Source organism: Bos mutus, chromosome 24 (assembly GCF_027580195.1).
Source record: "Bos mutus isolate GX-2022 chromosome 24, NWIPB_WYAK_1.1, whole genome shotgun sequence".
NCBI lineage: Eukaryota > Metazoa > Chordata > Mammalia > Artiodactyla > Bovidae > Bos > Bos mutus.
In genome coordinates this window covers 21,033,399-21,046,904 of record NC_091640.1, presented here as the reverse complement: position 1 = coordinate 21,046,904, position 13,506 = coordinate 21,033,399, and the positions used below count along the sequence as shown (strand labels likewise).

At 47.9% G+C, this 13,506-nt stretch overlaps 1 protein-coding gene and 1 long non-coding RNA gene across 8 annotated transcripts in view; one reads left to right on the top strand and one right to left on the bottom strand.

Annotated features, from left to right (window-relative positions):
* Window positions 1-339: 339 nt before the first annotated feature.
* Window positions 340-7,439, bottom strand: LOC138985445 (uncharacterized). Of its 3 annotated transcripts, XR_011462509.1 has the most exons (5): window positions 7,300-7,439; window positions 6,264-6,428; window positions 5,929-6,089; window positions 4,141-4,337; window positions 340-3,537 (listed from the first exon to the last, which is right to left on the bottom strand). It is a non-coding gene; the product is annotated as an uncharacterized lncRNA (long non-coding RNA). The 3 variants fall into 3 exon arrangements; XR_011462508.1 differs by having other exon boundaries at window positions 859-4,337; window positions 5,929-6,086; XR_011462507.1 differs by having other exon boundaries at window positions 2,379-4,337.
* A 376-nt stretch (window positions 7,440-7,815) lies between these two features.
* The window catches only part of MOCOS (molybdenum cofactor sulfurase), a 58,619-nt gene continuing 52,928 nt past the window's right edge, over window positions 7,816-13,506 (top strand). For 2 of the 5 annotated variants that reach the window (XM_005889217.3, XM_070361957.1), the window contains exon 1: window positions 7,816-7,948. In XM_005889217.3, the coding sequence (XP_005889279.2) occupies window positions 7,906-7,948 (43 nt within the window). In that variant the 5' untranslated portion in view covers window positions 7,816-7,905. The other 3 variants (XM_070361958.1, XM_070361956.1, XM_014483753.2) reach the window with 3 other exon arrangements.

The window sequence follows — 13,506 nt, the reverse complement described above, 5'->3', positions numbered from 1 at the left end:
CACGGAGTGGCTGGAGCCTGCCCACCTGCTGTAGCAAGAGCGTGAGATCACCTGTTCTGGGGCTGGAGGCAGAGTCAGCCCTATTAGGCCCACATGGGGCTATTTGCCAAAGCAGAGCCGGAGGGGCAGTGGGTGCTGGCTAGGTAGTGAGAGCCAAGTGTACAAGCCTATGAAAGCCTAAACATCAGGGCATCTGATTTGTTTTCCGTAGCATCTAGCACAGTTTAATCTATCTAGCACCATGTACTGTCAAATAGTTGCTGAATCTGAGAATAAGTTTGATAACACGGCTGACTGGTGGGGGAGCATTCTCCAGTGTAAGCCACCAGTCAGTAAAGGGAGTAATTGGCATCAAACCCTTTCCCTGCCTTGGTGGCATAAAGAGGGGACAAAGAGCAGGAAGAAGATGACAGCGTAGAGGGGAACAAGAAGGGAGTGGTCTGGCCTCGTTCATTCACTCCTTGAATGAACAGGGAGAAGCTAGGACCCCAGGGAAAGGGCCTCAGGAAGATGCCTGCTGTGGGTCCACCCACCCTTTTGCTCCTGTGGTCTGCCTAGTACTGGGTGGGGTCGAGGGGGTTGTTTTGAACATGAGTTTGGATATAATAGAGCCTTGTTCCCAAACATGGTGATTTTGAGCTGCCCTTTCAGCTTCTATTCACAGAGAAGGTCTCCTGTCACTCCAGGGGAGGGAGCTTCCTGGGGTTTTCAGATCTTTCTTTCCACTGCTCTCAAGTTATTTCTACCAGAGCTTCCACCCTACCAGGCTCTGCTGAGAAACCAGCTCCATTGCGGTCTCTCTTACTTTCTGCTGTGCAATAGTGTGCATACATATATATATATAGTATACTTACTATATATATATATAAATTAATTTATATATAAATAAAAATTATATATATTTATTTATTTGGCTGTATCAGGTCTTAGTTATGGTCTGAGGGCTGAAGAGTACATGGGCTCAGTAGTCGCAGAGCTGGGGATTAGCTGCCCCATGGCATGTGAGATCTTAGTTCCCTGAACAGAATTTGAACCTGGCTCCCCTGCATTGGAAGGCAGATTCTTAACCACTGGATCACCAGACCCTCTTCTGATTTCTCTGGTACCAGGATATCTAGATCATTGTTCTCATTGTTGGGGAGGCATGCATTTTCCTTCTAGCAGGAAACACTAATTTCATCATCCAAACCAAATTCAGCCTCCTCTGAAACATCCACCCTCATTTTACCTGGCAGGAAATATGATTCATTGTAATTGGCAGCCTCCAACTATCTCTACGATCAAGAGGCCTGGGGGGTTTTAGCCAATAGAAAAACCTCTACCCTTCCTCGCCATTTAAGACCAGGCCATTATAATGGAGTTTCCATCCCCACCCAGACAACGGACATGATCACTTAGGTCACTGCATACAATCTCACCAAGCAAGTTCAATAGTCCGATTAGTCCTCGTCCTAACTGGCTTTTCAGGCTGTTACCACCAAGGTGCTCTGCTCTGGCTCTCCTCCCATCTCTGACTGTACCTTCTCACTCGTCAGTGGCACAGAGGCAGATGACTCCTAAATGTCACTGTCCCTGGAGTTTTGACTCTTCCTTTGAACACTTCAGAGCTCCTGGGATGACCTGTCCACAGGCCTCCCATGAGTTGTGTCTCCAACTGACACTGTCTTTCCTGAGGCTGGGGCCCGAATTTTCACTTAGACATCCTGAACTGAGCCCCATCTTGGTTCCAATATACCTGGGCTACCAGGGGTCTCAGACACACCTCTTCCCGTCCCTCCTGTACCCCAGACAGGCTCCTTGGCACTGGAGGGTCTGACAGCCCTCTCGCCTTCCTCTCCATCCCCTCCCCTCCTCTGCACCTGGAGCCTGTGCTCCAGGTTCAACCAAGGTCCTGCTTTGGGAATATTCTGAGCCTTCTGTGCCTCTAGGCCACCGAACATGGAACGCTCCCCGCCTCCCCCTTCTCTGGACCCTCTGGAGTCCCAGGTGAGGGAGGCTCAACCTTCTGAAGGCAGGCCCCTTCTCCAGCACTCTGCAGCATGGAGCGGTGATCTGGTTGCAAACCCATCTTCTTCACTGTCCTGGGGGCCTCTCAGCCCAGAGGCCGCCTTGTGGACTGTTTTCTTCCCAGTGCCCACCAGGTTCCCAGCAGGGAGCAGCTCCCCAGTGGACACTAAATGACCGTCCCTGCCAGAGCCCGTTTTCATCTGCAGTAATTCAGCCTTGGACAGTTGCAAGAAGACCACCCCACCATCTGGCCTGGTCACAGTCATTAGTTTGGCTGAAATCACCTCTTTGGGGCACTTTCTTGCTCAAAAATCTTCAGAATGATATTCCAGTCCCTTGGCCTGACTTACAGCCTTTCAAAACCCACCCCCAAACCTGCCCTACCTCCTTCCTTGACCTCCACAGGCTCTAACTCTGAAAGGCACTCATGGAACTGTTTCCAAGCGAGCACATGAATGAATAGTACACGAATCAAAGTCTTCTGTAGAGTGGGGATCCTCGAGAGTGGAGCCCATTGCCAGGGACCGTAGCCTGAGTACAGAGCCAGGCTCAGTGGGCTGGATCAGGGACAAAACCCCACCAAGGTGGGGGGACAGGGCTCCCTCACCTGTCTACCCAATCTGGCTATGAAAGGGAAAGTGTTAGTCGCTCAGTTGTGTCCGACTCTTTGCGACCGCGTGGATGGTAGCCCACCAGACTCCTCCGTCCATGGGATTCTCCAGGCAAGAATATTGGAGTGGGTTGCCATGCCCTCCTCCAAGGGATTTTTCCACCCAGGGATTGAATCCAGATCTCCTGCCTTGCAGGCAGATTCTTTACTGTCTGAACCACCACACATTTTTCATGGTTCTTGGTGAGAGAGGGTCATCCAAAGGATCTGAAGAGTTGTTTCACTACCAAGTTCTAAACTTTGGGTCCTGAGGCTGGTTGCCAGGACCTCAGAATGGACCAGACCAGGCTCTTGCAAGGTCCCAGGGCCAGCAGCTAGACCAGGGAGGATGAAGCAGTGGCAGGCCTGTAGCACAGGAGTTTATTGAATGATGCATATGTGTAAGACATTCTCTGGTGGGGACTGGAGGTTCTACTTCAGGCGGGGTAGGAGTGAGCAATCTAATTTCTGACAGTCTCATTCTGGCAGGAGAGGCCCAGGGAATCTTGGAGACTGAGGCTCCCGACGTCCCCCTCCACCCCGCCCTCCCTTCTTCACTGTGGCCCAGGTCTCAGGCTTTTTCCTTTGGGGTGCCTTCCCTGGACTCCTGGTTGGAAGTAGCTCCTTTCTCTCCTCCCTCCTGCCATTCTAACCTGCATTCTGAAGCCAAGCAACAGGGCACTCAGCCCCTGCTGTCTGAGTCATGTCCCTACGTGGCTGTAGGCACAATATCTTCACATCCTCTGGAGCACGCAGGGCCCTGGGCAGAACCAGGAGCTTAAAGATACTTCTTGACTAAAGGGTAGTTCAGTGGTTTTTAATGACCTTAAGCGTTCTACACTGTACATCGGAGGACACAGTTGACAGAGTGAAAAGGCAACCTACGGAACAGGAGATAATATCACAAATGATGTATCTGATGAAGGGTTAATATCCACACTATATAAAGAACTCCTACGGCTCAATTAAAAAAAAAAAAAAACAACCAATTCAAAAAAGAAGGGGGGCAAAGGGTTTGAACAGACAATTCTCCAAAGATGATACATGAATGGCCATTAGGCACCTGAAAAGATACTCAACGCCAGCAATCAGTAGGGAAATGCAAATCAACCCCATAGTGAGAAGCCACCTCACACCCAGTAGGATGGCTTTACTATAACAACAAAAATCTAACCAAACCAAATAGAACCAGAAAGTAAGGACTGGTGAGAATGTGGAGAAATTGGAACCCTTGTGCACTACTGGTCAGAACGTAAAATGCTGCAGCTGCTATGGAAAACAGTATGGTAATTCCTTAAAAATTAAAAATAGCACTACCATATAATCCAGCAATCCCACTTCCAGTTATATGTTTGAAAGAACCGGAAGTAGGATCTCAAAGAGATACTCACACACCCATTTTATAGTATTGTTTATAATAGTCAAGTAGTGGAAGTATTCCAGTTGTCCATCACTTTGGATGGGTCAAAAAATATGTTATATACCTATGTGTGTGTTAGTTGCTCAGTCGTGTCTGACTCTCTGTGATCCCACGGTCTGTAGCCCACCAGGCTCCCCTGTCCATGGGATTCTCCAGGAAAGAATACTGGAGTGCGTTGGCATGTCCTCCTCCAGGGGGTCTTCCTGACTGAAGGATCAAACCTGGGTCTCCCACATTGCAGGTATATACGTATAGTGGAACCTAAACATACATATATATATATATATATATATATATATACACACACACACACACATATATATAGCAGGTATATACCTATAGTGGAACCTAAACCTATATATAGGTTCCATATATACATACACACACACACACACACACACATATATATATATAGCAGGTATATACCTACAATGGAACCTAAACCTATATATATATATAGATGTATATATATACACACACATATATATACATATATACCTATATACACATACACACACACATACACACACACACACACACACATATAGGAAGTAAAGTAAGTAAGTGAAGTCGCTCAGTCGTGTCCGACTCTTTGCAACCCCATGGACTGTAGCCTACCAGGCTCCTCTGTTCATGGGACTGGAGTGGGTTGCCATTTCCTTCTCAAGGGGATCTTCCCGACTCAGGGACTGAACCTGGGTCTCCTGCACTGCAGGCAGACGCTTTACTCTCCGAGCCACCAGGGAAGCCTATATATTATTCAGCCTTAAAAAAGGTGAAGTCACTCAGTTGTGTCCGACTCTTTCCAATCCCATGGACTGTAGCCTGCCAGGCTCCTCTGTCCATGGGATTTTCCAGGCAAGAGTCCTGGAGTGGGTTGCTATTTCCTTCTCCAGGGGATCTTCCTGACCCAGGGATTGAACCACGTTCTACCTGCATTATAGGCAGACACTTTACCATCTGAGCCACCAGGGAAGATTCTTAAAAAAAGGAAATTCTAAACATATACTACTACATGGACATCATGCTAAGTGAAATAAGCTAGTCACAAAAAGACAAATACTGTTTGATTCCACCCATAGGAGGTACTTAGAGTAGCCCAATTTTTGTGTACAGAAAGTAGAATGGTGGTTGCCAGAGGCTGGGGGAGGGGGACGTGGAGTTCTTATTTAACGGGCACAGAACTTGTTTTGCAAGATGAAAGGAACTCTGGAGATTGTTTGCACAGCAGGTGGATGAACTTGATACTACTGAACTGGGCACTTAAAAATGGCTAAGGGACTTCCGAGGCAGTCCAGTGGTTAAGACCCCAAGCTTCCAATGTGGGAGTCATGGGTTAGATCCCTGGTCAGGGAACTAAGATCCCATATGCCTTGTGACCAAAAATAAAGAAAAAAAGAGCTCTGGCTTCTGAAGAAAAAAAAAAAATTCCTAAGAGGGTAAATTTCTTGTTATGTATATTTAACACAATTAAAAAAAATTTTTTTAAAGGAGTTCTGACTTGGCCCAGATTGTTTCCTAGCAAGTTTGTCCTAAGCACCCTTGTGGATTTCTGACCTGTTACGCAGCCACATAACACCTTGAGGAGAAGCACTCCGTCCATTCCCTGGGAAACGACCGAGGCTGTCACTCCTCAGGGTGCAGTTCAAGGACGCTAACGTCAGTATCACCCAGGCTGGTTAGAAACCTAGAACCTGTCCCACTCCTGCCAAACTTAATTAGAATCTGCGTTTTAACAGATTTCCAGATAATTCTTGCAGGTTAATTCCTGAAAAACTTGTCCTCAAGGAGAAGAAGGGCATTAAAGAGAGGGGTGAGGGGAGCACCACCCCCCACCATTCCCCCAACTTACAGGTAGGGAAACGGAGGCTGAGATGCCCAAGGTTCCTGCTCCAAGCGTGGCTAGAAGGTGTGGCACAGGCAGGTGGGTTGGGTGATGATGCTAAGGAGCAAACGGGGGCACCCATCCATCGATGCATTCATTCCTTCCAGAGTAAGATCCTAGGGATTCTGCTGTGAGTGAGATGAGCCAGAGCGGTCTTTAGGCAGAGCCCACCCCAGGTGCTACAGCCTCTGTACCCAATGCCTCCAGACTGGGCCACAACAACCACCACTTCCATGCCCCTCCCCGCCAGGGTCTTTCCCAGATCTGGTGCTGGGGGCACGGTCAGGAGGGCTGGCTCTCACAGTGGGCCACTGGGTCCTTGGGGGTGCTTTTTATAGGAGCAGAGGCTGGTCCAGGGAGTCTGTTCCGCTCACTGTCACGCATCCCAAGGCGACCGCAGGCCTGGCGGTAGCACAGGCAATGAACTTGTCTCCTGGACTCCCTTCCCACCGCAGCTTGCTTGAGGGCTGGGACAGGAAGGAAGGGGGCAGAGCACAACTATTAAAAGAATGATGAAACTATTGACAGGAACAGGATGTAACAAAAACTGGTTAGAGCCTCCTAGGCACAAGATGGCGGACAACTTGACCTCCAGTAGACCTTGAGCCTCATACACTCTCTCTAATACATTAGCCTCTGCTAAAGGGCACACCCACCAGAGCAGCGGCAGTTCCATAAAAGGCCAAAAAGTGCCTGCTACCCTAGTTCCCGAAAATCCCTGCCCCTTCTCCAAGACAGAATATTCCTCCCACTCATTAGCCTATGAAATGACCCAGCCCATAAAAACTAAGCACCCCACACTTCCAGGCACCTCTCCCACCTTCTGAGACACCCCACACTGTCTATGGATTGTGCCTCTAACTAAACCTTTCATTTTCCTGTGGCTTGCTCTTGAATTCTTATCTGCATAACCTGCCCCGAGGATAGATATGAGCTTGACCATCCTCTTATGCCCCATTTTTCCTACGACAGAGCCAGCAGTCCATTCTTGGGGCCCCACCGTGGGTCTCCAAGGACCGGAATCTGAGTCCTCACCTTAGCTCCCTCCAGACTTTCAGGCTTCCCACAGTGGGTTCAGCACAGCCCCAGCTTGGTTCTACACCTGCGGTGCCTTCCCTTCCCTGGGCCTCCAGTACTTTTCACTCCATCCTGGGAAGCGGCCCGCACCTGCCCACCCTCTTCCTCATTCACTTCCGGCCACGCGATTCGCGCACGTGGGTGTGACCCGGCCCTCCGCACTCGAGGTAGTGATCCCCTCGGATACAGGGTCCGGGATGGAGCGGAGGCGGAGCTTTTGCTTGGGTCGCACTCGAACTACCCGGTTCCGAAGGTACGCACCTGCCTGCTGCTGGTGCTGCTAAGTCACTTCAGTCGTGTCCGACTCTGTGCGACCCCATAGACGGCAGCCCACCAGGCTCCCCCGTCCCTGGGATTCTCCAGGCAAGAACACTGGAGTGGGTTGCCATTTCCTTCTCCAGTGCATGAAAGTGAAAAGTGAAAGTGAAGTCGCTCAGTAGTGTCCGACCTTCAGCGCTCCTCCGCCCATGGGATTTTCCAGGCAGGAGTACTGGAGTGGGGTGCCATCGCATCTGCCTAGACTTGATTAACCAAACTCTTGGATCCTCGGTCTTTTTCCTCTTTCACCTTTTGCTCAGCCGCATTTTCAGAGACGCCGAGCGCACGCCCCACTGGGGAGCCGCAACTCCGGACAACGCCCTGGCAAAAGCCCCGCCCCGAACCCTGGAGTTCCTCCGGGGAGAGTGAGGGTCCCCGGGCGCTGCGCTGGGCTCGGGCCAGGGAGAGTCGGGCCGGGAGGATCTCCAGGTTCCAGGATTCCCAGCAGCAAAAGCAGTTCATTGCATCTTCCATCCGCCTGTCCGTGGGACCGCGGATACACTTGAACTTTGCGTTCCCAGGGTCTGGGGGGCATCTCCATGGACTGCGATGCAAAGCAGACAACCACGGGCACTGCTTCCCCGGTCCCCAGGTGGGAAAAGGGCAGAAATGGGTGAAACTCCGTGAGTCAGCGTACCCGGGGCCTGCCTGGCCGGCCCAGAGAGGCGCCGCCCCTCGGCGGGGACGCGGTGCCACTGGAGGGCCAGGAGGCGAGGCCGGGGCGCGGCGGGGCGGAGTCCGTGCGGGCTGGCCCAGGCGCTTCCCGGCCGCTGCCGGCCTGGACGGCGCGACGGGCAGGCCTGGGTCATGGCCGGCGGGGCCGCGCACCCGGGAGCCGAGCTGCTGCCCTTTGCGCGGTTCCTGGACTCGAGCCTGCAGCCTCTCGTCTACGGGTACGGCAGGGGCACCCTGCACGAGCTCCGGGCGCGCGAGTTCGGCCGCCTGGCAGGTGAGACCGGCGAGGGGAACCTGTGCGGGGCTGGTGAGGGATACGCGGTTTCTAGAACCAACGTGGGGGAGGGTGAACTTTTTGCTCCCGGTGGGAGCGGCGTTACCTCACTGGCGTCGCATCTTGAATCGAAAGACCTAGAGGGATGTGTCCACGCGCCCTCTTCATGGACGCGGCTCGCTGGGGTCCTACCTGCAACCCCAAGGCTTGCTGCTCCTTAGACTTCCAGTCCTGTGGGACCGACATGGTCCTCTGCCACCTGTCTCTGCCCTCCGGGAACAAGACTGAGGATTCTTTTGCCTTTGCTTGCCCGAGAGACTCCTGGCTCTAAAAGTCCAAATGGAGCCAGGGTTGCAAAATGCAGGAATGTCCGGCAGCTCTGACTGTTCGTCTGCTCGCCCGGGGGCGGGAGCGGTGCTCGCGAGGCCAGCGCGCCGGGTGGGGACCGCGACTCTGCGGGCGCGCAGGATGGGGACCGATGGGCTGCGCTCCAGACTCTGGGTTGCCTCGCAGCAACTTTTCTTTTCGAAGTTTCTTTTTTTTTTTTTCTCACTCGTGTAGGTAAAACAATGCCTTGGAAGTGCAGCTCGGTGGGGGACCTGAAGAATTAGCAAACCGTGCAATTTGAACTTTTTAAGTACAGGACGAGCTTGTATATTGGACGTGAGGACCGGGATCACATCGTGCCTGAGAGTTCCGCAAAGCGGAACAGGCAGTTTAAATTGGAAGTCAAGCTCCTTGTGGCCCGCGGTCCTCCCAGCCCATTGCTGCAGGGCGGGAGGGGACCACTCGCACTGGGTCGGGACTCATCCTTTTGCCGGGGATCTGGTATGAGGGGCTTCGCCAAGCGTAGATCGGCGTGCTGGTTGAACTGGGAGAGATGAGGGGTAAGGGGCAGGACGTGGCGCCGGGCACCGGGATTTGAGGTGCACTTATTCTGGGCTTCCCTGGTGGCTCAGACGGTAAAGAACCTGCGTGCGATGCAGGAGACGGGAGTTTGATCCCTGGGTCGGGTAGAGTCCCTGGAGAAGGGAATGGCTACCCGCTCTAATATCCTTACTTGGAGAATTCCATGGACAGAGGAGCCCGGTGGGCTACAGTCCATGGGATCGCAAAGAGCAGGACACGACTGAGCGTCTACGACTTTGACGTTCTTTACTTTATTCTGTCTTGGTGAACAGTGTCACTTTCCAGCTTGTGACAGAACAGCAGCCAGGATGTATGTTTCATTAATCAGCTTTTTGCCTCATTTTCTCATGTTTCGGAAAGTGATTCTTTTTTTCTTTTTCCTCCTTTGGGAGCTTTAAGGGCTGTGGTCTGGTCTGTACTTACCTGGAGAGGCTCAAGGAGGAGACAGGGGCCCTCTGGCCGTCTCTCTTCTCTCCCTGATCTTCCCAGTCCCGCATTGACCTGCTGGAGACAGTTCCCCTTTTCCCTCCCCATCTCCCTCTCCTTCTCTGAATTTTTTTGGTTATGGAAACTTCCCACCCACAGAAATAGAGACAGCTATAGAATAAACACCCGACAGGTGCAGAGGAAGTGAGAAAGGTGTCCCATTCTTTTGAAGCAAATCCCAGAGGCTGTTATTGTTCAGTCCCTAATTATTTTAGCATCCCTCCTCCTTAATCCCCTGATCCCCTCCAGATGTGATCTCTTACACCCATCATTAGCTGACCCCTCCTCTCAACATCACCTGGGAAAGTAGGAAGTAGATGTCTCTTTGTTTCATTCTTGTGTCTCAGTGAACAGCACGCTTTTCCTCAGGGTAAAATTTAGGATCTCAGGCTGGCCTTAAGTGCCCCTTTAACATCTACTCTATTTGTGGTAGTGTTTTGTGATTATCTATCTGTCATCTATCTATTTGGTACAATTTCCCAACATTTCCTCTGCATTACGATTGTGGTAGACATTTGTGGACTAAACTCACCCTTCCCATCACTGAGAGTCTTGGAAAATATCCCACCTTTTTTCACATGGAAACAAATGAACCAGCAAGAGGGCAGGGAAAAATAAGCAAACCAAAATAACTCAAGATTCCCCCTCTTCTTCCTTACCCTGACCCCTATCCACATCCCCTCAAAGTTTTCCTGCAGGTTTGAGAATTTGTCTGGTTAAGTGGTTTGCTCTGGATAATTAAATGCTTAACCTTTAAGTGCTGAAATATTTCCCAACCCATTGGATGGGAACATCCTTGTTTTCGTGAAGGGAGCTTGTTGATTCCACAGATGTGGTTCAAAATGGTTCTTAAAGCCTCTGGGTGCTGACTGATGGTCACTCACCTTATGTGGAACGGAGAACTGAAGTTACACGAGCCAGAGCAGATCCTGGGATTTCCTTTCTTGAAGACCTAATGCCAACTAGTTTAGGGGTCTTTTGCCTGTTTCTTCTAATAATAATGGCAGTTCACTGTAGCTCTCCCTAATGATGGGTGGACAACAGCCTTTCTTTTGGTATGGTGTCTTTCTGAATCTTCAGTAAATGAGAAGATTATTTGAAAACTAATGTTTTGGATTAGGCAATACATTTAACATGGTACCAAATCCAAAAGGTGCCAAAAGAGGTTGAAGAGTGGCCAGGGCGCCCCCACTCTCGTTCCAGCTGCAGCCACCGTGGCCACCCCACAGTCAACTGCTGCCATTTATGTTTTGTATGCCTTTCCAGTGCTTGGCTATGTTTATATGTATGTGTACATGTTTGTTTGTTTGTTTGTTTTCACATGGTTCAGCCATAACATTTCTTACCACCTGACATAATTTACGTTTATTTATAGTCTTTCTCTGTTACTAGCATACGGCTTCTATTTTGTCTTGTTATGTTCCCAGCACTTAGAACAGTGCCTGAAACAGTAAGTGCCCCAAAATATTTCTTGAATATGAAAACACTCAATAAACTAGGAATAAAAGGAAGTTTAATCAACCAGATAAAGACCATCTACAAAAAAACCCACGGCTAACCTCATACTTAAAGGTGAAAGAATGAAAATTTTACCCTTGAGATTAGGAACAAGGCAAGGAAATCTGTTCTTAGAACTTCTATTCAGTATAGTCCTAGAAGTTCTAGCCAGGAAAATTAGGCAAGAAAATGAAATAAAAGTCATCCAGATTGAAAAGGAAAAAGTAAAATGTCTCTACTTGATGAGAGTGTAATCTTGTATACAGAAAATCCTAAAAAAAAATCCACACGCAAAACAGAACTAAAAAACAAATTCAGCAAAGTTGTAGTATAGATCAGTATACAAACATCAATTCAATTTCTATATAGTATCAATGAACACTATGCTAGTGAAATGAAGAAAACAATTCCCAAAGCCTCAAAAAGAATAAAATACTCAGGAATAAATTTATCAAAAGAAATATAAGACTTATCAAAAGAAATACAAAACTACAAAACATTGAAACAAAAGAAGACCTAAATAAATGGAAAGACATTTTACATTCATGGATTGAAGGACTTAATGTTGTTAAGATGTCACTACTCCTCAAACTGACCTAAGACTCAATGCAATTTCTATCAAAATCCCAGGTTTTTTTTTTTTTGACAAGTTGATCCTAAAATTCATGTAGAAATGCAAATGATCCAGAATACCCAAGGCAATCTTGAAAAAGAACAAAGTTGAAGGGTTTACACTTCCATAAAAGGAAAGGTAAGTAAGATTTATATAAAGTTACAATAATCGAGACAGTGTGGTATTGGCAGAAAGATAGACACACAGACCAATGAAGTAGAATTGTGAGTTGAGAAATAAGCCTGTACATTTATGGTCAATTTATTTTCATCAGGATGCCAAGACTATCCATCCAGTAGGAGAAAAAAGAATATCTTAAATGGTGTATCCACACACCAAAGACTGAAGTTGGACCCCTCTTCAACACTGTATTTAAAAATTAACTCAAAATGGATCAAAGACCTAAATATAAGAGCTAAAAGTATAAAACTCTTAGAAGAAAGCATAAATATAAATCATTAGGATTAGGCAATGGTTTCTTATGACACCAAAATTACAAATAATAAAAATAGACAAATTGTACTTCATCAAAATTAAAAACATTTTTTTTTCAATGAATACCATCAAGAAAGTGAAAGAACAACTAACCAGGGAGAAAACATATGTCCACACAAAAGTTTGTACACACATATTTACATCAGCATTATTTATAATAGGCAAAAATAAAACCAAATATTTATTAGTAGATGACTAGTTAAAATATGTGGCATTCCATAAAATGGAATACTCTTCAGTCATAAAAAAGGAAGTTCTGATACATGCTACAATATGGATGCCCCTTGAAATTGTTATACTAAATGAAAGAAGCCAGACACAAAAGCCCACTTGTTGTATGATTCCATTTATATGGAAAGTCCAGAATAGGTAAATATATGCTGTGCTGTGCTTAGTCATTCAGTCATGTCTGACTCTTTGTGACCCCATGACTATAGCCCACCAGGGGATTACAGTCTAAGGGGCTTCTCTAGGCAAGAATACTAGAGTGGGTTGCCCTGCCCTCCTCCAGGGGATTTTCCCAGCCCAGGGATTTAACCCAGGTCTCCTACATTGCAGGAGGATTCTTTACCCTTTGAACTTACAGAGGTAGAAAATAGATTGGTGATTGCCAGGGCTAGGGCTGGGTGGATTTGGGGAGTGAGTAGTAATGGCTGTGGGCTCTCTTTTTGGGATGAATGAAATGTTCTAAAATTAGATAGTGGCCATGGTTGCACAACTATATGAATATACTCAGGACTTCCCTGGTGGCTCAGATGGTAAAGCGTCTGTCTAAAATGCGGGAGACCTGGGTTTGATCCCTGGGTCGGGAAGATTCCCTGGAGAAGGAAATGGCAACCCACTCCAGTACTCTCGCCTAGGAAATCCCATGGATGGAGGAGCCTGGTGTAGGCTACTGCCCATGGGATCGCAAAGAGTCGGACACGACTGAGTGACATCACGTTGAATATGAATATACTAAATGAATATACTAAATTGTGAACTTTAAAAGGACAAATTTTATGGTACGTGAATTAATCTCAATAAAGCCATTATAAAATAAATGAAAATTTTATTCTGCACAAAGCAAAAATATTTGTTAAGTACATGAAAGAATGAATGAATCTATTCACATGTATGTTCTTGAAAACATGTCTTGGAGTTTGTTCCATGGCAGTACTTACAAAATACCAGATGGAGGTATTCAAATTCTTTATTTTAA